This window comes from Leishmania mexicana, chromosome 8, assembly GCF_000234665.1.
Source record: "Leishmania mexicana MHOM/GT/2001/U1103 complete genome, chromosome 8".
NCBI classification, from domain to species: Eukaryota; Euglenozoa; class Kinetoplastea; order Trypanosomatida; family Trypanosomatidae; genus Leishmania; species Leishmania mexicana.
The window spans coordinates 82010-106693 of record NC_018312.1 but is presented as its reverse complement, the minus strand read 5'-3'; the positions used below and the strand labels follow the sequence as shown (position 1 = coordinate 106693).

General features: G+C 58.9%; 6 protein-coding genes across 6 annotated transcripts; all 6 read left to right on the top strand.

The window, feature by feature from the left end:
• Positions 1 to 1860: 1860 nt before the first annotated feature.
• On the top strand, positions 1861 to 3765 carry LMXM_08_29_2540 (conserved hypothetical protein; the record flags this gene model as incomplete). The annotated part of the gene is made up of 1 exon (XM_003872255.1): positions 1861 to 3765. The coding sequence occupies one exon, from the start codon at positions 1861 to 1863 to the stop codon at positions 3763 to 3765; it is 1905 nt and encodes a 634-aa protein (XP_003872304.1).
• Positions 3766 to 6367: 2602 nt separating this feature from the next.
• LMXM_08_29_2550 (conserved hypothetical protein) lies at positions 6368 to 8989 on the top strand (the record flags this gene model as incomplete). The annotated part of the gene is made up of 1 exon (XM_003872254.1): positions 6368 to 8989. One exon carries the CDS (start codon positions 6368 to 6370, stop codon positions 8987 to 8989), a length of 2622 nt encoding a protein of 873 aa, XP_003872303.1.
• Positions 8990 to 9851: 862 nt separating this feature from the next.
• LMXM_08_29_2560 (conserved hypothetical protein) lies at positions 9852 to 11126 on the top strand (the record flags this gene model as incomplete). The annotated part of the gene is made up of 1 exon (XM_003872253.1): positions 9852 to 11126. One exon carries the CDS (start codon positions 9852 to 9854, stop codon positions 11124 to 11126), a length of 1275 nt encoding a protein of 424 aa, XP_003872302.1.
• Positions 11127 to 13139: 2013 nt separating this feature from the next.
• Positions 13140 to 14645, top strand: LMXM_08_29_2570 (putative protein kinase; the record flags this gene model as incomplete). The annotated part of the gene is made up of 1 exon (XM_003872252.1): positions 13140 to 14645. The coding sequence occupies one exon, from the start codon at positions 13140 to 13142 to the stop codon at positions 14643 to 14645; it is 1506 nt and encodes a 501-aa protein (XP_003872301.1).
• Positions 14646 to 17850: 3205 nt separating this feature from the next.
• LMXM_08_29_2580 (conserved hypothetical protein) lies at positions 17851 to 19590 on the top strand (the record flags this gene model as incomplete). The annotated part of the gene is made up of 1 exon (XM_003872251.1): positions 17851 to 19590. One exon carries the CDS (start codon positions 17851 to 17853, stop codon positions 19588 to 19590), a length of 1740 nt encoding a protein of 579 aa, XP_003872300.1.
• A 2043-nt stretch (positions 19591 to 21633) lies between these two features.
• Positions 21634 to 23715, top strand: LMXM_08_29_2590 (conserved hypothetical protein; the record flags this gene model as incomplete). The annotated part of the gene is made up of 1 exon (XM_003872250.1): positions 21634 to 23715. One exon carries the CDS (start codon positions 21634 to 21636, stop codon positions 23713 to 23715), a length of 2082 nt encoding a protein of 693 aa, XP_003872299.1.
• Between the last annotated feature and the right edge of the window lie 969 nt (positions 23716 to 24684).

Here is a 24684-nt window from a genome sequence, read left to right as displayed (position 1 = left end):
AGACAGCAACGACGGTAGTCAAAGCGGAACCGCGGGGGACTGCAATAGAGGACAACGCTAGGAGCAACAGCAGATTCCTGTTCCTGCACGGCGCCCTCCGCACGCCGGCTTGCCGCTGTGCCTCAGCGCAAAGGCTGGGTGCTCCACATTAGGGGAGGGGGGGGGGGCAAATTTATGGGTGACAGTGCCAATCGGATTGGGAACGTAAGAGAAGATCACTACACAGAGTGAATGCGAAACCACCAGAGGCTGCTGTGTGTGTGTGGGGTGGGTGTACGCGGTTGCAGCTCAGCAGACGACCCGAGCGGAGAAGCAGGATGGTGCTCTGAGAACCATGGCGACTCAAACGCAAGGCCGGAGGGCGGCGGGGGGGCAGCTGCAATGAGTGTTCCGGACATGCTACCTACGACTGAGTTTTTTTTCCCCCACAGCGAAGTACTCAACGCACGCAGAGCCTCGGGCGGCGATGTTGTGCTCGCAGTCCCTGATTTCACAAGGGTTCGCGGAGAGTAGAGTGCCAATTTTGCGCCTCACATTGATCACAGAGCATTTCGCAGCCGTGACAGCGCAGGAGAAGCACAGCGGTGTCGGCAGAATCGGTAGAGGTCACCGTTTGAAGTGGGCTTACGCGTGCACAGCACATCTCTACTCCTCAGCGAGCGTGGAATGTGGTGTCCTTCTACATCGCAGGACAGCAAAACCCGGTGGGTGGCCTGTCGCGCAGCGTCACATATGACTGCGACACCACGGGTGTCACGCGCCGCGCCGCAGACAACTTGGCATTGCCTTTACTCAGAAGTACGTGTCCGCCGTTGTGCGAACGTGCGCGCGAAAGACTGCCCACGCGATTGCCGCAGCGCGGTCTAAGAGGTGGCAAACCTCCCTCGGTTTTTTTTTTCGGACTCCCTTCAGCGCTGGCCGCGAGTTGGGCGGCTTCAAGCGTAGCTATGGAGGAAGAGGCACTGCATGGATTCTAGACCGGTGCTGGGCCAGGTCGCGCTACACCCGCCCCCCACGCACGGCAATCTTATGGACCCGACAGCAATGCTCTATGCAGCTGGCGTCGGGCAGTGCACAGCCGGCCAGCCAGGTTGTTTCTTCTAGCCCTCCTTGCTCACCTCGCTGGTGGGAGGACCGCCACCGACGTGCGACGCATAGAGACGCAGGTAGGCGCGGTTGCAGAGCTGATGCATCCCCATAGGTAAATACAACTATGGGTGTGGGGACGAGGTCTGGCCCTTGGCCGCATGTTTGCTTAGCGGATGAATGTGACCCCGCAAGCATAGCGAAGGCGCAACGAAATCTGTCCGCCTAAATGTGGCGGAATACTGAAAACCGTATACGGCTAGCAGAGGCGCCAGCAATGCACATCGCCCTCTTTTCAGCCGTTCAATTCTTTCGTTCCAGTCGCGCAACAAAGGCCGCATTTCTCCGGCAGTAGCGCATCTCATGGTATAGGCTGTTTGGAGGGGGGGGGGTAGTGTGGGGCCGGCACTGTCCTTTGTGTGCATCTGCCAGCTCAGCGTGTCCCAAAGGTGACTGCCCCCTCTCCCCAAGGCTCCTCTCTCCTCATGTACGTGCTGCGATGCACGTTGCACATGCTCCCCGCCCACCGCTCACCCACTCCTTCTCCCCCTGTCCACACTTCGCGGATGCGCGGCGAGTGCTGGCCCACTCCCCCACCCCCTTCCCCTCATTTTCTCCCGCCAGCCCTCCATCGCACCGGGTTTTCGCAGTCGCGTCTCTCTCCGGAAGTGCGGGTGTAAAGGCACGTGCCCATAAAACTGAGCATTCGGGAAACGGGATAAGCACACGCGGCGTGTCTTCCGGAGTCCCTTCCTCTCTGAGTTGGTAGCCATCATGAGCCGCAATCAGAACCGCAAGGGTGGCGGCAAGCGCGGCCGCGCAGATGAGTGGAGGACCGACGTGCGCGACCTGGCGACGTTGCAGAACACGGCTTTTGAGGCGTACTACAAAGGCAACGTCATCCCTGCATCGGAGTGGGAGGCGTTCATGTCGTGCCTGCAGACGGGGCTGCCCATGTCGATCAGGTTCAACTGCGCAGTGCCACAGGTGGACGCTGTGGATGCGTTCGTCACGCAGCACCTCTCTGAAGTCTTCGAGAGCAAGCGCATCCCATTCTTCCCGGCGCAGCGAGCGATTCAGTTCGGCGTCAGCCGCGGCGACTTGAAGCGCAAGAAGGCGAACCAGGCGTTGAAGAAGATTGTCTCCGCGATGAACGAGGGCGGCTACCTGACTCGACAGGAGACCGTTAGCATGCTGCCTCCTCTCCTGCTGCAGGTGGAGCCTGGGATGCGGGTGCTGGACATGTGCGCCGCGCCGGGAAGCAAGACGTCGCAGATCCTCGAGCTCCTCCTAACTGGCGAGCCCGAGAGGGGAGTTGTGGTGGCGAACGACGTCAAAGCTTCGCGCTTGGACGTGCTGCACCATCAAACCAACCGTGCCGCTGGCGCAAATCTCCACCTCATCATCACAAACACAGACGCCACGCGCTTTCCTTTGCTGCCATTGGCGGAGCGCTTCGATCGCGTCTTGTGCGATGTGATGTGCTCCGGTGATGGAACGCTGCGCAAGTCCATTGATATGTGGCCTCGCTGGGACTCTCTCCAGGGGGCCAACCTACACCACACCCAGATGCGCGTGTTGCTGCGCGGCATGGCATCTTGCAAGTCGGGTGGAATTGTGGTGTACTCCACCTGCAGCCTTAACCCCGTCGAAGACGAAGCAGTCGTTTCAGCCTGCCTGGCGCAGACGAAGGGCACCTTCGAACTGATGGACCCTACGCCGCTGCTCCACGGGCTCTGCGCTTCGCCTGGCATGACTTCATGGACGGTCACCACACGAGACCTCACGACAACGCTGCACAACTACGAGGACGCGAAGGCGTTCATGGAGGCCCAGACGGATCGCCGCACTTTTCAGTACGCACCGAGCATGTTCGCGAACACTGAACTGCTCGTGGAGCAGCACATCGAGCGCACCCGCCGCATCCTGCCCCACACACAGGACACTGGCGGCTTCTTTGTGGCGGCGCTGCGTTGTGTCACGGCAGTACCGGAGGATGTGCGTGTGAGGACTGAGTCCGCCTCTGATGCGAAGGGGACGGATGCACCCATGAAACCCCTCTCGGTTGGTATGCGGGCGACCCTGCAGAAGGCGCTCGCGCTGCCCGACACGTTCCCCTATGACCACCTCATCGTCCGCAACGAGGAGGCGCGTTACCAGAAGGTGTACCTGGCCAACTCGGACGCCATTTCGCTAAGCCAGCAGCTGGGCTGTCGGGTCGTGCACGTCGGCTCGAAGGTGTTCGAGTCCGTGCTAAAGTACAGCAACGAAAAGCTGCGCTTCTGCACAGACGGCGTGGCTGACCTCGTGCCCTTTCTGCCCTCCAACTTCCTTGTCTCGGTGACGCCGTCCCTGCTGCTGGAGTTGGCTGCGGAGACGCCGATGTCGTATGCCGATTTTAGCGCCAAGACCGGTCAGCTCACCGAGGACCTGCCACCGAGCTTTGTCCTCACCACCTCCTGGGCGGTTGGGGGGCCTATCTACGTAGCTGCAGAGAAGTCCACGAAGCTGGGCAAGCTTGTTGCTCACGTAGCAGGCTGGCAAGTGACAGTGTGCAGGCTGGCTTTGAACTTACCACTGGTGGAGTCGGCCGAGGAGGGGCAGGAAGGCGCTGCAGAGGATGGCGATGCGGCCAGAGAGAACGCCTACGCGCCGGCAGCAGATGCGGCGACGCACTAAAAAGACGACCAATGCAGCAGTGGCACGGCGCATCTCCAACCGCCTCTCTCTTCTCTCCGTTTCCTTTTCTGCTGTGCTCGCACACCGATGTGCGCCGCTGCACACATCTGTGCTGCTGGTCGCAGGGGGCAACAGTGAGGAGAAGCGAAGAAAGGGGAGTAGGCAGTATGTGGAGCGGTCACACGAAGGCGGAAGAGGACGCTGAGGGGCTTCGTGCAGAGGGCCGCCACCCCAATGATAAGAAGAAGCTCAGGAAATACTTGACTTGAAGCGCTCACGTATTACGTGGAAGGAGGGATCGAGTGCGTGTACGCAGGTGGTATAGGTGCACGTGGAGAGGTGGCAGCCATGCGGCGGCGTAGAGGGGGGAGGGAGGTGAAAGCTCCAACCGCAGGGAGATCCCTGATGGGGCGACGAGGATGTCCGAGAAGAGGAGGCGCCAATGTGAACACAGACAAAGATCGACGTCTTCTCGGTAGCCCATTATCTGCCGTGAGCCCTCGCCAGCGTTGTGGGCAGCCATGGACGAGTCGAGTGTGTACCAGCATGCGCTTCCTCCACCCTCACTCCTCTGCATCCATCGCCCGATCACGACATGCTGCGCAGGTTGTCTTTTTTCTGTCTCCCCTCCGTGTGTTTCTCGCTGCGCACGCGCACACACTCACTCAACGGTTTCAACGGTGCCTCCGTGCAGGGGTCTGGCCATATTCCGTCCCCCCTTCTCTTCCGGTCTCTTTTTTTTGTGTGTGCGTGTGTGCGTTTCTGGGGAGGAGGAAGAGGAGGAGAGGGGGTGGGGCTACCAGAGTGCGCGTGTAGGCTTTGGCCGCTGGCTCCTCCTCAAGGGCTGCGGTGAGGTAGACGGGTAAAGATCCGGCCAGCGCGCAAAGGCGCTCGCCCGCTTTCAAGGACACGATAAGCGAAAAGGAAAGTAAAAAAGTGCGAAAAAGCACCAATCGTAAGCCTTGGCACGTGTCACAGTCGCGTGGGGAGAGCAGGCGCACGGACTCGGGCGAAGACTGCATTGAGCGAGCAAGGACAGTGGAAGTGGCGCGTGCATGGGTGGCGAAGGGAGGCTGATCATACTGGCGTGCGCATGTTTGGTGTCCTATCCTCTCCACTCTCAGAGCATGGGTGAAGAGATGACAGGAAACGGCCAAGACACCGGCGCGCACTGCAGGCGTATTGCAACTCTCCCTGCACATTCACTTTGTTGAGAGGGAGAGAGAAAGAAAACAAAGCGAATGCCGCTGCTGCCCTTACGTGCACGCACGCACATGCGGGGATACGGTGTGCGCGTTTGTGTGTGTGGGCGGGGGGAGGGGGTGGGGGAGGTCTGCTGCCCTCCCCCCCCTTTTTTTCGTCGCCGTGGCAGAAGAAGACAGAGAAAAGATGGGCACGTTGTCAGTTCTGTGCAGTGTGTGCGCATGTGTCTGAGCTGTGTACACCGTGCACTCTCTCTCGCCGTATTCTCTCTCGTCTCGACCCTTCTTTTGTCCGTCTCTCTCTGTCTCCTCCTCGTTTTCTCGCTGCCCACGGTGCACCTATCTGCGTGTACCTGGCCGCTTTACCGACAGCTCCCGAAAAGCTCCGTGAGTGTGTACACGTGTCTGTGTCTGTGTGCGTGTGCGTGCGTGTGCCCGGTGTCCTTTGTACGCACTACAATCACCTCTCCTTACACGCTTAGCACTCACCTTCTTTGGCTGTGCGTTCTACTCGCCCTACACCCCTTGTAGAGCTCACTGAGCGCCGTCTATTCATCGTTCACGGGGACTAGCGGTGCTGCACAGTTGGCAGCGTGCGCAGGCCTGCGTACGCCTCCACGCTCCTCCTCCCAACTCCACGACATCGATCTGCCGGCTTCCTCATCCGACGGTGCCGCGGTACTAGTGACGGCGTCCGCTTGCTCGTTCCCTAAAAAGTGTGTGTGTGTCTGGAGGACGGTCCTTCCCCCGCCTCTGGAGGGAACAAGGCGCATCAAGGGCGAGGAGCGCTTTTGACCACAATCTCTCGCTCTGTGTGTGTGTCTCGGTGTGTGTCTGTGCGCTGCCCCAGCTACGCAGTTGTTCCTCACTTCTGTTCCCTCTCCACTTCGTGCTTGTGCATTGTTATTCTTCTTGTGGAGCTGTCTTGTTGCTTGGCGCTGCGTAAGGGGGACGAATAAGGCTAAGGACGGTAGGAGTGCCAAGAGAACGTAAGTTTCTGTGTGTGTGTGTGGAGCGACAGCGACACGCGCGTGAGGCAACACTCTCTTAGTCCCGCTTCCTCCGTTTCGATACACACTACGTTTTTGGCCGCTCTCTGCTCTCTCTCGCCACCCTTTGTTTTCCCTCTGACTGTTCCTCCGTTGTGTTTTCCCTATTTGTGTACGACGCGCCTGTGTGTGCCTGTGTCTGTAACACCATCTGTGCGTCAGCGTGTGCTAGTCGGTGCGTGTGCCTGTCTGTGGGTCCTTTTTCTTCAGTGAAGGTTTTTTTTTCGCGCGTGCTTTCAGCTTGTCCTTCCCCTCCTCCCGCCCACCAGCACACATCCTCCTCCTTCGTTTTCTCTGGCGCCGTGTGCTGGTGCTTTCCCACCCCGCCATCACTCTCTTCATCCCGTCACCATGACGGCGGTAGCAACCACGGCAAGCATCACGACGATGCGGGCGTTGGACGAATTCCGCAGCGGTAATGTTGATGCGGCGCAGCTCATACTAGAAGATGCGGCCAAGTCCGAGCATAATGTAAATGAGCTGCTGTCAATCCACTGCCTGCGCGCCACCTTGGCTGCGATGAAGGGTAGCATGGACGTCACGGCCATCACCGCGCAGCTCGCTCCCGGCGAGCCGGTGCGGGTGCCTGTGCAGAGCTACTTAGAAGGCATTGCCGCCATGGCGCGTGGCGATCTGACCACAGCACGAAGGCGGCTGGAGACGGCAGTAGAGCGGTGCGAGGGCTTTGGGGCCGCCATGGTGTGTCTCGCCGCCGTGTACTACCTCACTAGTCAATACGAGAAGAGCTACGGGCAGTACTGCTACACGTTGAAGATGCTTGGCTCCGAAAAGACGCCGCCTGTGGTGCGGGTCGGAATGGGCCTGTGCGCCTTCCGGCTGCAGCGACTCGTGGATGCCCGGCGCATCCTTGAGCGCGCCATCGAGGTGCACCCCGATGATGAGCTCGCGTGGCTGGGCCTGCTGGCCGTCTACATTGACCTTCGCATGCTGCCACAGATCCACACGGCCGTGATGCGTCTCAAGCAGTTGATGCCTCAGAACACGACGGTGCTGCTGAAAGTGTGTGACTTAGCCTACTTCCGCTCCTTGGAGGACGGGCGGCTGAAGAGCTCTATGGGGCGGCTGCGTAGTCTGCTGCGGTATGTGCGGCAGACGGCCTCACCTGAGGAAATGGCGCTGGTCGACTTCCACGAGGGCCGGCTGCTGCTCGCCTGTGGCGAGGTGGGGGCGGCGCAGCCGCTCCTCGAGGCCGCCGTGCGGGCGAACCCGAACCTCTTAGCCGCCCGTATCCACTACGCCCGACTACTGATGCACGCCAACCGCCACGGCGACGCGGAGACGCTGCTGATGGAGGTGAACAGGACATGGCCCAACGAGAAGGAGGTGCTACAGATGCTCGCCATTCTTGCCACGCGGGCGGGCCGACACAGCAAGGCCCTTCGCTACAGTCACACACTGACCATGACAGTGGCGCAGGGCGACGTGAACTCGTGGGCTTTGGCCGCCGTATGTTCCCGTCTAGACACGGAGCACTGCAGACGGATCTGCGCGCAGGTGCGTGCTGTTCAGCGGGAGCTAAAACTGCCCTCTAGCTGGAAGCTGAGTGCCAACCTCGCCATCCTCTCAGGGGATGTGGAGGCGGTGCAGGGCATCGTGGACGCGGAGCTAGGGGCGGCCTTCCTCATGTCCAACACCGCAGTGGACGTCTCCTATGTGCCGCTGTTGTACAACCTGGCCCTGCTGCTTGAGAAGCGGGAGCAGGCGCGCGCGCGGCAACTTTACGTGTACCTCGTCAAGCACCACAGCACCTTTGCTGCACCGTACTACCGCTTGCATTTCCTGGCGAAGGAGGCAGGTCAGCTGCAGCAGGCCATGGCGTGGCTGCAGTGGCTGCTGAAGGTGCACCCGATGGAGGCCACGGCCCAGACATGCATGGCGCAGCTGTACATGGAGACGTCAAGCGCGAAGGAGGCGCTGGCTATCTTCAAGAGGGTTAACGCCTCCGAGTCGCAGCTTCCTGTTGCTCTGGCCGTCGGTTCCACCTCTCTACAAGCGTGCCAGCAATCGTCCTCGCAGTGGCCGAAGCTGCTCGCCTCGGCGCGCTCCTTTTATCGGGAGGCCCTTGCCAAGGACCCACGCAACATTCTCGCAGCCCACGGCTACGCGTGCTGCGACGGACTGGAGCGGCGCGGCGACGCCGCTGAAGCGATGCTGAACAGCGTGAGTGAGGTGACCCCGCTTTCCACTATGCCGACAAGCAACGTCGACGCTCACCGCGCCAACGTGAAGATGCTCAGCCACGGCTACAAGCAAGCCGCGGACTACTTTGCGCGCATGCCGACGCGCACATCGGAGCAGGACGCAATGTACTCGTACTGCGTGGCTACCGAGGGTCGGTACGCGGAGGCCCTAGAGCTGATCCACACTGCCTCCATCAAGGCACCAGGTGAGGATCCGATGCTGGTGTACAATACAGCCCTGCTGCACTTCATGGCCTTCGTTGATGGACTGAAAGGCACCCGCGCCCTTACGACGGCGCAGGGTGAGTCGCTTCTTGCCCACCTCGAGGCCGGGCAGCAGGGCACCGCTTTCCTGGATAGCATCAAGGGCAAGTACGAGTTGATGAGTCGCGCCAAGCGCTACCTTCGATCCATCAGCGCCTACTGCGAGCGCCACCGTGCCACTGTGCACACGCTTGTGGAGGCTGGCCAGCAGCGGGCGAAGGAGCTGGCGCAGTCGGAGGAGGGATGGCGGCGCGTGTTCGCGTCGCACAAGGCCGAGCAGGAGCGCCGACAAGAGGAGGAGGAGTTGGCGGAGCACCAGAAGGCGGAGGAGCGCAAGCTGGCGGAGGCAGACGTGTACGCACGCTTTCGTCAAAGCCGAATTCAGCAACCGGCGGTGCTGCTGAACGCGGACTTGCTTGCGGCGACAATGGCGGATGCCTTGCAGGATACGATGCCGGTAGACGAGCCGCCAGCGGCGCTGGGGGAAGAGGAGGACGGGATGCCGTAATCTCCACTCCTGCTTCCATTCCTGCGGCTCATTTTTCTTGCACCCTGGTTTGCAGTGCGTCACGCCCCTGCTGTGGTGAACTGGCTCGTTGTTCTCTACGTATGCGTATGCGCGTAAACGCTGCACCCCCACACGTCATCCGTTGCGGCTGTCGGCGACAATAGAGAGTGCGTTCTGACTTCCACGTCATGAACCCCTCGTTGATCGGGCGCTGGGCAGCGACTTGGTGCTTGTGTGCGTTACCTTGACGGCGCTGTCCGCTGTGACGCAGGTGAGTGCCTACACCGCAGCGGGAGGAGGGGGCGAGGATGGAAACGAAAAGGGAGGGCCGCTAGCCCTACAGCTACGGAGTGGGGGACTTGGCGCCCTGCGCAAGATCGCAGGTGCGAAAGGGGGCGACGAGGCACCATGCGCTCTGGGTCACTTCTGTGGTGCCTTTCTGTTTTTATCTTGCGGGTGTGTGTGTGTATTCGTTGTTGTCGTCTGCGTGCATGCGTGCGTACTTGCCTGTGCCTCTCTCCCTCTTTTCTGTTGTCGTGGGAGTTCTTCTTTGCGTTCTTCTAACCGTGATGAGGGATCAACAGCCAACCAAGGTGTGGCTGCCCGCTTGTCGCCCTTACTTGAGTGTGTGTGTGTGCGCGTGTTGATGCCTTTATACGACCCCTCCTCCCCTTCCCCAAGGAGGTACTCTACGCACAAGAGGTGTACGCATCCGTCTCTCGTTCTATGCGCTAACTCTCACGTATGTAATCCTTTCCCATTCCTCCATCCGTGATTTGACGCGAGCCCGCTGCCGGTCGCCGATGGACGTACAGTGCGTGGCTTCAGTGCCAATGCGTTTCTTCCGAAGCCTGAAGGCTCTATGCTGTGCACCGCCATCTCTTCCTTGGCCAACACGCGCTCCCAAAACCCATGCCAGACAGCGTCTGTCAGCGATGCTCACATTCCAGGAAGCTGTACCTCTATTCCCTTCTCCGTCTTCCTCACACACGTGTGTCCCCCTCTTCCTCCCCTCCTCCCACACACGTCTATTGCCTTCTCCAGTTCGCACTCACTCTCTCACCCGCTTTCGCCGTCGGACTCCTTTCTCGAATCCTCTACAGCCGCTAACATGACAGACAAAAGCGTTTATGGTGGTCTCTTTCAAGACCCGCCGTACCTGTCGTCCGACCCGGACCCGAAAAAGACGGACCCCTATGACAAGAAGGATGCCATTCCGTCAAGGTACTTGGGCAAGAACATGACAATCGGCGGCCGTGTGCCGCCCGGCCAGCACCCCGACGCCTACTTCGACAAGAAGTTCCTCACCCTCGCCTCCTCGGAGCAGAATGGAGGTAAGCCGGTGGACTACGACGAGGGCAAGCGGGCCACCGCCGCCTCCAAGACAAACACCAAGAACGCCATCTCTGACAAAGAGTTCTGCTACTCATCGTACCCGGAGAAGAGCACCGGCTCCGGTAGCTACTACGGATGCTTTCAGAATCGCCCGTACGAATACATGACGGAGCCGTGGGATGATGGAAAGTCGAAGAAGAAGAGGAGGGAAAAGAAGCTGGAGGAGGAGGAGCCGACGCACTTGCCCAACATCAAGACGAGCCCCGCCAAGAAGGGCACGTATGGCTACCCTGGACTGCTACTGAGCAACCCCTCTTACGACGACGACTGGAAGAAGGACTACGCCGCAGCAGAGGCAAACAGGGCACGCAGGGAGCGTAAGCAGGGCCCCGCACCAAAGGCTCTAGGGCCACCGCTTCACATTCCTGGTGTGAGCCACTCCTACATCGACGAGATGCCGAATACGGGCGTGTCCGCGGTGTATACGGCCTACGAGGCCCCGGCGGATAGCGCTGCTGCGAAGCGCAAGGCCAAGAGGGAAGCTGCGGCTGCTCCTACCCTAGTCCACGAGCGCGCGTTCTACGGGTCTGCCAACCGGTCCGGCGAACCGGGTTGTCTGAACCCGTTCCCCAACTTGTGGGTGCACCCGGATGAGACGCAGCCGTCGAAGATCGCGCAGCGCAAACAGGCGCAGAAGGAGAAGGAGGAGGCTGCCCGGCTGCCCAAAAGAAACGAAGTGTGGAGGCCGAACTCCTTCGGGAAGACGTCTGTAGTATCCTCGTGCCTTCGCCGGTTCTACTGAGCGACTCGGTTCTTGTTGTTGTCTCCGACCAAAGTCTCCCCTACGCAGCCCTGCTTTCCGTGTGAGTGTGTGTTTGTGTATTCTCTTGCTGGCAACGCTGCATCTCCTTTCTCTTTCGCCTTTGCGGGCGAAGGGGGGGGGAGATGTGCAGCGCTCTTTTTTTTGAGTTCCGTGGCCGGTGCTGGACTGGGTACTGTGGATTGTGGATAGGCGGATGTGGCGGAGCAGGGACCAGCGAGGAAGACAACGCGCCCTCTCACTCCGTGTTTCTGATCCTCTGACCATGAATGATCGCTTCCTTGCTTGCCGCTCTGCGATCTTGGCTCCGCAGGATCGACCAGTCCTCCTCTCTTTCTACCTGACTCCTTGCTCTTTCTGTACTGCTGGCAAAGGAGAAGGAGGGGGGGGGGAGAATCCCTGTGGGAAAAAAGGGGCAAAGACGGGCTGTGCTTGCCCCCTTCCCCCGGTTTCCCTTCGCCTTTGCTATCTGAAAATGCTGCTCTTTGTTGTTGAATTTCATCACTCTCGTTGCGCACATGTACACTAACCTCCTCCCCCCAACTGCCTTGATCGGGGGGGGGGAGGAAAGGGACCTCTCGGAGTTGTCTGCCTGGAGCCACTTACACCTCTTTTCCGTTTTCGGATCCTTCCGCATGTACAGCGAGGTATTCGCGATGGACGTGATTGAAAGGAGGGGAGGGGGAGGGGAGCCGCCGACTGGGACATCTCTTTGTTTGCTCTCACCTCCTGTGTTGCGTGCTATCTCATCGACGACTGTCAGCACACCCTATCCGTTAACCTCGCTCATCTCTCCACTTCCGCATCAACACCACTTAGGCCTTCCCCTCTCCCGCCCTTCTTTTAGTTTGTTCGCTTTTTCATTGTGCATGTATGCTGTGTGGAAATCCTGACTCTTTCGGTTCCTGTGCTCCTGCCTTTCCCTTCTCAGCCTGCCCCCTTCCCTTCCCTCGAAACCTCATCTGGCGCGGCGTGGATTCTGACAGATGACGTCTCCGTTGACGGGCAACCACAGAGGCAGCGACACGGACGAGAATGCGCAATAAGCGAAAACAACTCGTCTTCGTTCGACTCTTCTCTCCATGCATCTTCTCTCGCCCTCCTATGAGCTCCCCCACTTCCACGTTGGCCTGACTAGCAGTCATCCCCACACGCAAAGGACTTGGAGAAGAGCTGTGGCGAAAATCTACGGCCAAACTTCGCCCATGACGGCGCCAATCGTGGGGCTCCGCGCTGAGCGCTGAGGGGGATCGTTCAGCGTGCCTTGACGTCTCTTCCCTTCTTTCACTTTCCTGTTCTCTCCTCCCCTACTCTCACCCTCTCTCTCCTGATTTGTTTCGTCGAATTCCCGGCTGATTGTACACACACACACACACACACACCGTTTGCGTGTGTGTACGTCCCTGCGTACATGTGCGCATGTCATGATGCGCGTGCGCGTGTGGTGCGTTCGTTTTGATGTTGCGTTTGCCTCTCAACTTTTCTTCGTTGTATCGCTTCGACTCACTGTCTGTACTCTGTTGGCGTTGCTGCTCGTACGCCTACATACGTGTATACATGCCAACACGCACACCGTTGCACATATCGGTCAAGGACTTTCTTTTCCGACCTTCGCTCTTTTTTATTGCTCTGTTTTCTGATCTTCTCGTGTTGTCAAGCGTTGCCTCACTCGAGCTGCCCTCGCGCCGGGTGCACGCACATCCTTGAAATTAACCCCGCAGCTCCACGCGCGTTACACGCACACCCAGACGGTTGCGCATACACACCCGCACACGATCCAAGGTTTGCTTTCATACATATCCATAAACCCTCCCCACCCTGCCTTCCCTTACCCGACCCGCGTCGGCACCTTCTCTGCAACAAGAGACACACAACACGCGCTGACAAGAGCAGATTCACAAAAAAAGAAAAGGAGTGCTCCTTTATCCCACACGCTCCTACGCGCTCAAACACCTACCCCAACGCCCACCCACCCAAACACACATACACACACACATGGCGCAGGTAGCAGAGGAGTCGCGGGCGCTGGAGAGCAAGGTGTTCCGCAGCAAATACCGCCAAATCAAGTCTATCGGCAAAGGCAGCTTCGGCGAGGCGGTGCTCGTCCGCTCAAAGTCGGATGGCAAGCGTTACGTGGCCAAGGCAATCGACTCCATCTCAATGACGCCCAAAGAGCGGCGTGACGTGCAGAATGAGATTCGCATTCTAGCGGCTGTCGACCACCCCAACATCATTCGCTACCACGAGCACTTCGAGGACGACACTCTCATCTTCATTATCATGGAATACGCAGACGGCGGCGACTTGAGCTCCCGTATAAAGGAGGCAAAGAAGCAAGACGTGCCGCAGCCCTTCGACCCGAACTTGGCGATGTTCTGGTTTCTGCAGATCTGTATGGCGCTCAAGTACCTGCATGACAACCACATCCTTCACCGCGACCTCAAGACGGCCAACATCTTCCTCACTTCCAAGAACGTGGTGAAGCTTGGCGACTTCGGTATTTCAACCATTCTGCAGAACACGATGGCATGTGCCAAGACGGTGTGCGGCACCCCCTACTATTTCTCACCGGAGCTCTGCCAAAGCAAGCCGTATAACAACAAGAGTGATGTGTGGGCTCTCGGCGTCGTCTTCTACGAGACCCTCACCCTGCACCGCCCCTTCAACGCCAAGACGCTGAAGGACCTACTCAAGAAGATCTTAGCAGGTAGCTACGACCCGATCCCCACCACTATTCCGGTGGAGATGCGCTCCCTGTGTGCCAGCCTGCTGCAGGTGAACTACCTGCAGCGTCCCAGCATCAACCGCATCTTAGAGAGCCCCTACGTGCAAAGCACGCTGCGCAGCTTCAGTGAGGACCTGGCCCGCCAGGTGGAGAAGGACCACATCGACTTCGAGGCGAAGAAGCTTAGCGAACGCGAGAAGCATGCTAAGTCGAGCCCCATCAAGGAGGAGGTGGCGAGGATTTCACAGGAGCCGGCAAAACCGCAACTCAGCGAGCGCGAGCAGATGGCGATGCTGCGCGGCATGGACCGGGAGAAGATGAAGGCAATGCTGGCGAAGCAGGCCGCTGAGGAAAAGTCTGCGCCGAAGACAGCAGCGGCACCTGAGCAGATGTGCCATCCCGACGTGGATGACGATGGCGACTACATTGCGCAGAAGCAGGCCATGGTGCAGAACACCAAGGAAATTGTGGGCAAGTCGGACCTTGGCGGGCACCCAGAGGAGTTCGGCGACGGCCCCGCCGACAGCGCCCCACAGGTGGAGACGATCACGCTGGCTAATGGGCGCACGGTGCTTGCCTCCGACGTACGTGACCACCTGGAGGCGGAGATGGGCTCCGAGCTGCTGAATCTCGCTGTCGAGCTTTACAACTCTGGTATGATGAGCGGCCTCACCAACTCGGAGATGCAGCACGAGCTGACTGAACTTTTAGGACCGAAATTTGCGCACAACTCCAACGCCATCACGAAGCTGGCCGTCTGGGAGGGGAAGCAGTAAGCCATTGGCGCCATGGGAAAGACATTCACATGCGACTCTTGCTCGTGGCACTGTGATTGTGCTGTGAAAACACAGGGAAGGGAGAGGTATGAGGTGCGCTCTATGGCACCTGCTTCGTTGTCTTTTTTCTGTGTGTCGCAGCTGTTGCCATGTGTGGTGATCCACTGTGCTTGCTAATACAATTTCGGTATCATGCGCTGTGCGGACGGGAGCACGGAAAAAAAAGGCGCTCTCATACATCTCTCTATCTTCACCCCAACGCATGCAGTTGTCGGAGCAGGTGCGGTGGTTGTGCTGGCACTGGTGCTGATTGCTTCTTTTCTATGACGATGTGCCGTGCTGTTCTTGCTTCCTTCCTTCCTGTCGTGCCTTTTTTCTTTCTGTCTTTTTCTTTTGACGCTGTCCGCCGCAGTGTCGTTGTTGGCGCTGTTGCCGCCCCCCTTTTTCCCTCTGTTTGCCAATGTTTTCGAGTGCATCCTGGTGCCCCGTTCCTTCCTGGATCTCGTCGACCAAACGTATCCCGCTTCATCGCTGCCCCTTCCTCCCCTCCTCAGTTCTCTGCGGTTCCTCTCTTTCCCCCATTGCCTCTCTCTGCGTGTCCGCTTGCTCCCACTCTCCCTGCTGACGTCTCTCTGCGTGTGATGGCAAGTGTGTCGTCCCTCGTCCAACGCTAGCTTCTTTTCCTTGCTTCCTGTTAGTAATCATCGAGCCCCACGGCTGGAACTCTCATGGATGAGAGGGAGAAGTTCGCGAGATACACGGGGAGATGTGGGGTGGGGCGGGACAGGGGAGGAGAGGCAAATCAACGGCGAAGAGTAGAGAAACAAAACACACACGAAAACGAGCTTAGCGACACCCTGCTCTTCTGCACAGCGTCCACATACGTATGTGCGCGAAGAGGGCGGGGGCTACGCATCTTAAGAAGCGAACAGGTCTCTTGTCTATTGTTTTTTTTCCACTCCCATTTTTTTCCTTTTTTGGAGACAACGGGGGCAGCAGCGAATAGCCACAGCATAAAACACCACGAGAAGGAGGAGGAGGGTCATCAAAGCTTAGCGCACTTGAAGCGCCGCTCCCCCCTCTCTCTCTCCCCCAACCGTGTACACAAAGGGGCTGATGCATACACGAACGGCCATCGAAAAAGGGCTGGAGAAGGGGTTGTACAGCTTGATCGTAAACCACAGACACACGCACACAAAATCGTCCTCCATCATGTGCGGTCCCACGCACTCTACGCGCGAAAGAATGCATCTATACACACACACACATACATATACACGTTGGTGTATACTCAGCGATGGTGTGCATGGTGGTGACGACTACAGCGACCGGGTGTGGCGTCGTGCTCTTTCTTTCTCTTCCGTATGTGTTTTTCATCGCTTCTATATCGTTCTCCTTTTGTTTCTCTTGATCTCTCTCCCTGTTCTTGTGTTCTATTCTCACAGCAGATGTGATGTGCGGCGGGATCGGATCGGGGGTCACGTGTCAGTCGAGGGAGCACGTGTCTGGCGTAGTGTTTGTTTCGGTTGTGTAGGTGTGTCTGGGGATGATGGTGGGTCGGTGCAAGGGGGGAGGGAGGAGGCGTAGGGCTGAGGCATGGCCGAGATAGAAAGTGGCGAAGTGCTGAAAGCCGCTGTTTTTCTTCGAAAAGAGGTAAGGCAGAGACTGCTCTATCGAAGAACGCCATTCGCTCTTTCTTTCTCGACTTCTCCCCTCCCCCCATCCTGGTGCGTGATCTCCCTCTCTTCTTTTGTTCTGTTGGCCTTCTTCACCCCCTCTGCGCCTACTCGCTTTCCGTGGGTGGCACTCGTACGCAAAACACTCGCATGCGTGTATGTGTGCTTGCGTAGGGGGTGTGCACGTTCTGCGTGTCGTCTACGTTTATTTTCCACCTGTGTGCGCTTTAGCTTGTGGAGAAGTGTGCGTGGCAGTTGTGCATGCACCTCTTTCCTTTTTTATCTTCTCCGTTTTGTTTTCTTCTTTGTCTCTCTCTCTCGCTCTACTTTTTTTTTCGTGTATTGGCCGGTGGAGGATGCCGCTGGCGTGCGTATGCAAAGGTGTCGACTACATGGGCGAGAACAGCTCCTCCCCCCCTTCTCCCCTCCCCTCCTTCCAACGAAAAACAAATAAACCTCTCACACCCCCAATCTCTCTCTCTATATATACCAAAAGGAAATACAACAGCCGCCCGAAGCGCGAATCCAAGCCAAGTGAAGAAGGACAAGGTGGTGGTGGTGGTCGGTCAGGGAGAGGGGGAGGGGTCGGATGGTAGCATGAAAAGTAAGGATTAGAGCGTCGCGGGGCTGGAGGTGGCTGCTGTGTTGGCTCTCTTTCTCTAGCTCGCCTTTCTTTGTTTTTATTTGATTTCTGTCACCTCTCTTAGACTGGTGCGCTTTGACAGGAGACTCGAATGACCAGTCTCTTTTTTCTCCCACTCGAAGGCGAAGACGGGTTTGCCGTTGTGGCCCTTACCCGGTTTGCGACAAGCCAGCGTCGTGGAGCCGTTGTGCTCCGCTTCCTGCTTGCAACTACTTTGGGCGTTCAAAGTAACCTGCTCTAGGGGCTGCTACATTTTCGCGTGCAGGTCAAATATCGGGGAGGCGACAGCTACCCGTCTTTGATGCTGTATGTGCGCCTTTCATCCGTCGCTGTCCGAGCCGCCACCTCCCGTTCTTGGTCCGTCGCCCTGGTGTGTGTTTAGTGGTAGTCTTACGTTCCTGGCGCTCTTCCTCCGTTCTCACCTGCCACTCCGTTGAACCCCTCCCTGATGCTGCAACCAATGCCTTTGTGAAGGGTAGGAAAAAAAGTAAAAAACGAAAACCGAGGGTGGAAGCGCTGCGCTTTTTATTCTACACAGCTGCGCGCGTGAGCTTCCCCCGACCAAGTAAGTCTTTTCTCTTCAGCCCCCTTCCCTAACACCACTTCACGTCTACAGCAAAGCTGTTGCACGCAGCCGCGTCTCTCTGCCGTCGCCGTGTTCACTTGAAGCTTGTGGCCTTGTCAGTGTCGACCGTGGACGAGACAGGAAGGGACCTCCGCGCGCGCACACACACATACACACACGCACATAGAAGAAACCCGTCGACCTCATTCGTTCCCGAGTTTGATCTGTCATTCACACCACATTCTCCTCTGTGACATGCACCGTAATCGTATCCGCGTGCGGCCGGCTGGTAGCAGTCGTCTTTCAAGCGGCACCAGCTCGATGGCTCACATGAGCTTTGACGGCGCCGATGTGCCTTTTTGTGATCCTCGTCCAGCTGCGCCGCGGCCAGCCGGGAGCTCATTTGCGGGGCCCAACAGCCACACGTGGAATGCACCGTCGCCTTCCTCGCCGTACGACGCCAACGAGTCGGGCGAAGGCTGGCGGTACGTGCGCCGTATCGCCAACCTTGCCTACAATACTGTCAGTGGGGTGCTAGGCGTGTTGCATGTGAGGCCACACGGGGAGGTCAATGCGTTCACGGACAACAACACCTCTGCGAAGGCGTTCCCCTACGCGACAGTCCATCCCAACACACCCCACATCTCTACCACGACTCCGGCGCAAAGCTACTCTGGTGCCCCGCAGCCGTCTGAGGAGACGCACGTAGCCGACACCATCGAGCTCCGCCGTCCGCGACGCAGCACAGTTCAGTATCATCTGCCACCTCCGCAGCCCCCGGTCTCGGAGCCGGCACCGCAGACGCGCGACGCGCTGCTCGCTTACCCCTCGGTACGAGAGCCCCCACAGTGCCAGATCACTGTGAACCAGTACTTCGCGGCACCCGAGCGCAGCATTTATCCTATGGTGTTCGCACATCCAGACGAGGCCGCGACGTACCGTGGCGCCACTGCTTACCCGTCTCGTGCGAGTCTTCTTACTTCCCCGTCCAGCTTGCAGGTCCATGCCAAGCGTCCGCGTCTCGCGTCTCCTCCGGTAGCTGCCGCTGAGTCGCGGATGCGCAAGACACCAAAAACAGCCACTGACAACGACGCCTGCGATGCGTCGTTGAGCAACGCTCCGTCGGCCATCCCGCTGGGCTCGCAGGAGAACTCCTTGACGGTGCCTATTGGGTCGCTTGCGACGGTAAGACTGTTTGGCAAGGCGAAAACATCCAGCAATGATGACGCCTCTGCTGCTGCAAAGCCTTCTTCCCCGCTGGCCGATGTGCCTACCGTGAAGGCGCCTCTCTTTGGAGGCACAGCGACACCTGCAGCTGTCGCTGCAGCCCCCAACTCGTTCGTCTTCGGCTCAAAGCCTGCAGGGGCGATTCCTGCACGTTCTGCCCCTGCGGCACCCGCCTTTGGCGCTCCAAAGACGAACTCGTTTGTGAAGCCGGGCCCACCGGCGGTCATTGCGGATGACAGCGGGTTTGCGCCCAACGCGGACAGCGACGACGACGACAAGGGCAACGACAGGGTCACAAAGCCCCCGAAGGAAAGCTCGGCGCCGGCAAAGGCGGCATTTAGCTTTAGCCCCATTGGCGTGAAGCCCACCTTTGGTGCAACACCACCGTTGTCTACGGGAACTCCTGCAAACCCCTTTTCCTTCTCAGCTAAGCTTGCCGAGAAGGCGGACACACCTACGGCGCCCGCCTTTGGCGCTCCGAAGACGAACTCGTTTGTGAAGCCGGGCCCACCGGCGGTCATTGCAGATGACAGCGGGTTTGCACCCAACGCGGACAGCGACGACGACGACAAGGGCAACGACAAGAAAGCGAAGACTGAAAGTGCCACTTCGGGTGGGAGCAGCGGTGCCTTCTCATTCAACCTGAACTCGAATCGCGCGAAGCCAGCTTTTGGATCCGGGCTCTCATTTGGAGGATCGTCATCGCTCGGGGCAAGCACGGGTGCCTCCGGGACCGCGTCCAATCCCTTCTCGTTCCCCAGCCACCCCACGCCGACAGGGTCGTTTGGTGCTTCATGCACCCCCAGCTTCTCCTTTACCTCTTCAAAGAAGTGACATTTTTGTTCTCTATGCAAGTGCAGTCCATCGGTGCGGTCACTCTCGCGCGCTTTGTTGTTCTGCTCACTGCCTCTCTCTTCCCCTTCACCTCTGCCCTCGTTGTGTACACTGTCCGAGATTGTGCACAGCACGGAGAGTTTGCGACGGCAGACCGTGCGAGGTAGTCGAGAGAATAACGGGAATGTCGTCGCTGTACCTCGGCAACCGCGTAGACATCGAGCAACACTTCTTTGTTGGCTTGTCCTCTATTAAAGTGTGTGCGTGCACGTATGTCTTGTCGTGCCGAGGTTATGCCCCGTTGTCTCCCCCGTCGTTTAGCCGCTACGGTAATATCCTTTGTTTCCTCTCTCCACATTAGCGTGTGTGCGTGTGCCCGTTTGTTGGCCTTGTGTAGTGCTCGTGTCTCTGGTGTCACGGTCACACACACCCACACACGCACACCCACACACACATACTTCTCTTGCGACAGAGGCCAGCGGTGCGTTTTGTTTGCTGTTCGGACGTTTCTTTGTCGTTTGTAAGATGCCAAACACGACAGCTACTTTTCTATTTTTTTTGATTTTGTGTGAGTACCTCGCCATCCCCGCGGACGGGGGAGGACTCCTCGGCGCGTCGCATCCTCAGGGCCCAGCACTCCCACACTCTGTGTGGGAGAAGCCCAGAAGCCCTTCCCCTCCTATTTCGTGCCAATGCGGAACCACATGTGGTGGTGACATGGTCAGCGCACGTAAGCCGGAGGGAGGCCAGAGCGATTCGTAGCAGCTGATATCGGCGGTCGGGCCCTGAGTGGTGCTGCGTCGGAGCGAGCTGGGACGGTGAGCACGCTTGTACCATACCCGTGAAGGGCCGAGCGTCGGCGTGACGCGAACGCATGCCACCCGGCCCTCACGCTGCCTGCTGGTGTGGGGACCGGAGCCACGCCGAGGGGGATGCAGCATGTGGGGACCCGGCGTCGTGGGAGCTGCTGTGAGGCGACCTGGGGGGACGGGCGGGTGGGTAGCGTTTGAGGCAGGGGCCGTGCTGAGATGACTGGGTCGGCGCATTGCTGTAACACGCGCGTGTCTAGCGCTGCTTCGCACGACGCGGATGGGGGCCCTGCGACAGGTCGCGGGGTGAGTTGAGTGGGCTAAGCTCAGTTGTGTGGCAGAGCGTGAAACAGACGCAGAAAACGTTTGTGTCTTCAATAGAGGAGTTTGACCAAAGCTGCAGAGCCTACCCCCGCTTCTTATGCGTGTCTCTCTTGGCGTGGACGTTGGTAGCAGAGTGTGTCGGTGCCTGAGCCCATACGTTCCTACCTCAATTTTTCTATGTGTGTGCTCGGATGACGGTGCCACTTGCCGCAGCGACGTCTCGCAGTGCAATATCAGATAAGTTCCAACGCAAGCGGGTCTTGCTCACCCGCACAGGAGGATCTGTGCACATATCTGAAGGCGTTGCGAGATGTGGGTGGGCTGTTCTCTTCTCATTCGGTATCGCACCTCGCACCACAAACGGGGAAAGAAAGAAAACGCGACAGCGTGGGCTTATTTAGCGTCTCCCTTGTTGGCTGTGCATATGCCTCTTCCATCGAGTGCGGCACCCGCCCACTACCGTTTCATGCACGCGTTTTACTCCCCATGCTCAAGGCCTGGACACAGACGCAAGCTCCTGCAACCGCCTTTCTTTCGCCTCTCTCTCGTCTCCTCTCTATGTGCGTTCTTGGTGGTTGTACCCGTACTCGCTTCCTTTCCGTTGTTCTCGGGCATTTTGTTCGCAGCAGCACACACCCGAACCCCCCCCTCCACACACATAAAACGAGCCACCGGCCGAAGCTGACAAGTCCTCAACGTTCGTTTTATCTTTTTTTTGTGGTTGCGGCGGCGCGCCGTTTTGTTTCCCTTGTCTTCTTCCCCCTCTGCTCCTCGTCTCCTGTCGTCCGTTTGACGCCGCCGCGACGTTGTCTCCCTTTCGCGACTCCTTCACGGCTGCTCACCGTCCACAACTGTTTCCTCCTCTCTGTATGCATTTGGGAGACGGTGTTTGGCGGACTCTTCCTCAACTATGTCGACCGCCGCTCGGCGGGAGGAGATTCAACGTCAGCTACAACAGCTGCGCGATACGCGTGAGCGCGAGCTGGCCGCGTTCGACGTTGTTGCCGGCGCGCACCCGGAGTTATCGGTAACGGAGATCACCGCCTTGGCGCAGAGGAAGGCCGAGGCGGAGGTGCCGCAGAGGCTGTCAGTGGGTGGCGTGGAAGTGTCCGTGGGAGCGAGAGTGTCTGTAAAGGATGACGTTCACTTACTGCACCGCGCCGATCGCGGCCACTTCGCTGCCGATCCCCTCAAGGCAGTGTACCTTGGCGAGCAAGGCCAGGTGATGCGGGTGATGAAGTCCTTTCAGGGAAAGCCGGCTGTGGAGCTTCGCTTCGCCGACGGTGTTACCAAGGTTTTCTTCGTTGAGTGCCTCGCTCTCTCACAGGAAAGCGAGGACACAGGTGCAGGGACAAGCGGCCGCGCCGCCGCTCAGCACGCCGACCCGACAAGGGGAGTCAAGAGCGTATCAAGTGCGAAGGCATTGCTGCCGCCACCATCAGCACCACAGGCCGAAGCGCTGCCGGGGTGGGGTCACTTGTGCATGCCGCATCGTCGGCCATCTGTGCCATTGAGTGCTGCTGTGCTGCCAGCGTTCATTCCACCACCGCCCCCTCCCACTGTTCACGAAGCTCGTGGCACCGCTGCCAAGCGTGCGGCGCCGATCCCAGCGCGAGCGTCATCTTTTCCCGCCCCTGCCGCTCCCGCTACATCGCAGGCGGCCGAGCAGCCGGCGAAGAAGTTAATCATTGAGGCGCGGAAGAAGCCGACTGCGGCCGTCCCAACGGCTCGCTCGGTTGTGAAGAAAGAACCGCCGCGCGGGCCGTGCCGGCCATCGTCGGCTTCGCATGTGAACGCGCACCCACCGTCAGCGACAGTGGACCGAGCGCAGCCGAGTCTTCTGCCGGCTGTTGCGATGGACGGAGTTGTTGAAGGTTTGGGGTCGCCCATGTCGTGTGCAATGCAGGACGGCGGGCCGTGCTGCACCAGTACCACCGCAGACTCTGAGGGCACACCAGACCTTCGCCCAACGCCGGGCTCCTCCATGTGTGACATCGATGCTTTGGTGGATGCGGAGAGGGCGGTGGACTCCGCCGGTGCGGCCGCTGCCAAGGCAGCTTGCTTCCATAAGGCGTGTGCGACGCCAAATCATTCATCGCGGGATCTCCGCGATGAGGTCGGAGCCCTGACTCGGCGACGATCCAGTGGTGCAGACAACTCAGGCACAAGACTGTGCTGGTTCGCCGGCCTCACCGAGCCTGGTGGCAACCTCTCCGAGCCGGTCCGCATCTCACTGCAGGCGCAGTGCACCACAATGTTTGCAGTCTTCGCTGTCGTCACTCGCAAGCTGCGCTGGGACAAGCAGCGTCTCACAGCCACCCGTCTCTTCACAGACAAGGGTGTTGAAATCAAGTTGGCAGGCGCTGTGCACGATGGCATGCGGCTTGTGGCTACCACAGGGTGTGCCTACAAGTGCGACGGCGTCACATCGCACTTCGCCGCCGTGGGCGATGCTCGCCCCTCCCTTACCGCTCCGGGTCGCGTAGGGAAGACTCCGCGCATCCGCCCCAACCCAGCCGCGGCAAGCACTGGGGTCGCTCCTGCCGCAGCTTCGAGCAGCGCTCCTAGCACAACCGCATCTTCCTCTGCACCTGCGCCTCCTTCAAGGAAAGCTGCCGCTATGCCAAAGCAGTCAAGCACTGCGACGGTGTCGAAACGCCTTGCGCCTTCTCCATTGACGGCAGCGAAGCCCATCCACATTCGCGTCTACGAGAACGGTCTCTACGACGACAATATCTACCGCACCGTCACGGTGCGTCCAACGTACAAGACGCTCGCTACTCTCAAAACTGTTATCACCCGTGAGTTGCAATGGCGGGGTGGAAAAAAGGTGAGCCTTCTGTTCGATGCCTCGGGTACGGAGGTTGTTGAGCTTCGCGATCTTCTTGACGGTGACGCAGTCGTCGCCTCGGCAGGTGACCGCTTTGTTATTCCTTACCCGAACACCGCAATTCACAAAGAAGCCATAAAGCTATCCGAGCGTTTGTGCTGAGGCAGCTAAGCGTTGCGATGTGGCGGGCAGGGGTGGAGCGGCACGAGGCGCTACCGCCCTACAGTTTGTGATTGGCTGTCTACTGTCGCCAGTCGATGTGTTCGCCTTGCGAGTGAATCGGAGGTACACGAAGAGGACTACGAGGTGCCACCAAACAAGGCTTTTGTTCCTTGTGGCACCGCCCTCGCACTCACGCTCCGTGCCTGCGTGTGTGCGTGTGTGCCTCTTTCCGTTTTGTGTGGTTGCCGTTGACGTAAGGGAAGTGAGCCCTCGACAGCCGCCACCGCCGCCTCGGAGGTGGCTCAGCGCAAACACGCGCATCGAGACCTCGCTACGCCTCGTTTCATGTCACGCTGGTATATGTGCGAGCGTACAGTTTTGGTGTGACGTCGCTGCGCCAACTGGAATGGGTGGCATGTGCGCACGACAGCAAAGAAAAAACGAAGGTGACGTGTTTCCAGCGCAACGAGGAGGGAAGAGAGGCAGCGAAAGACCCGGCTAGACGGCAGCGCAGCCCCCGTGACGGGGACGCCTCTCGCATAATGCTGTTGCTGCTCGCGTCTCGCAATCACCGACTCAACACGATGTGCGCGCACATGAAAGCCATGTGTGCTTGACGCGTACACGCCCGCGTGACGTGCGGCTCTTTTTCTGAGGGCCCCAAGCCTTCTGCGGCAGCGTCTGTGGAAATGGATAGGCGTCATGATACCATCCCTGTCACCTGCTCGACGCCATCGTCTCCCCCTTTTCGCCTGATGCTACGCGCGTTTTGTGTGTTTCTTCTTCGCTTCATCATCTCGTTCTCCAACATTTTTCTTGCGTAGCACACGCACCGTCGTGCGCGCAGTCGAACGTGTTTCCCCATCCACAGGAATTACGTAAGAACGCAGTTCGAGCTTCTCAAGCGCTGCGTCGCTGTCGGTGTTGACCTGCTGCGGCGCCACCCTCACAGATTCGCTCTTCTCCCAT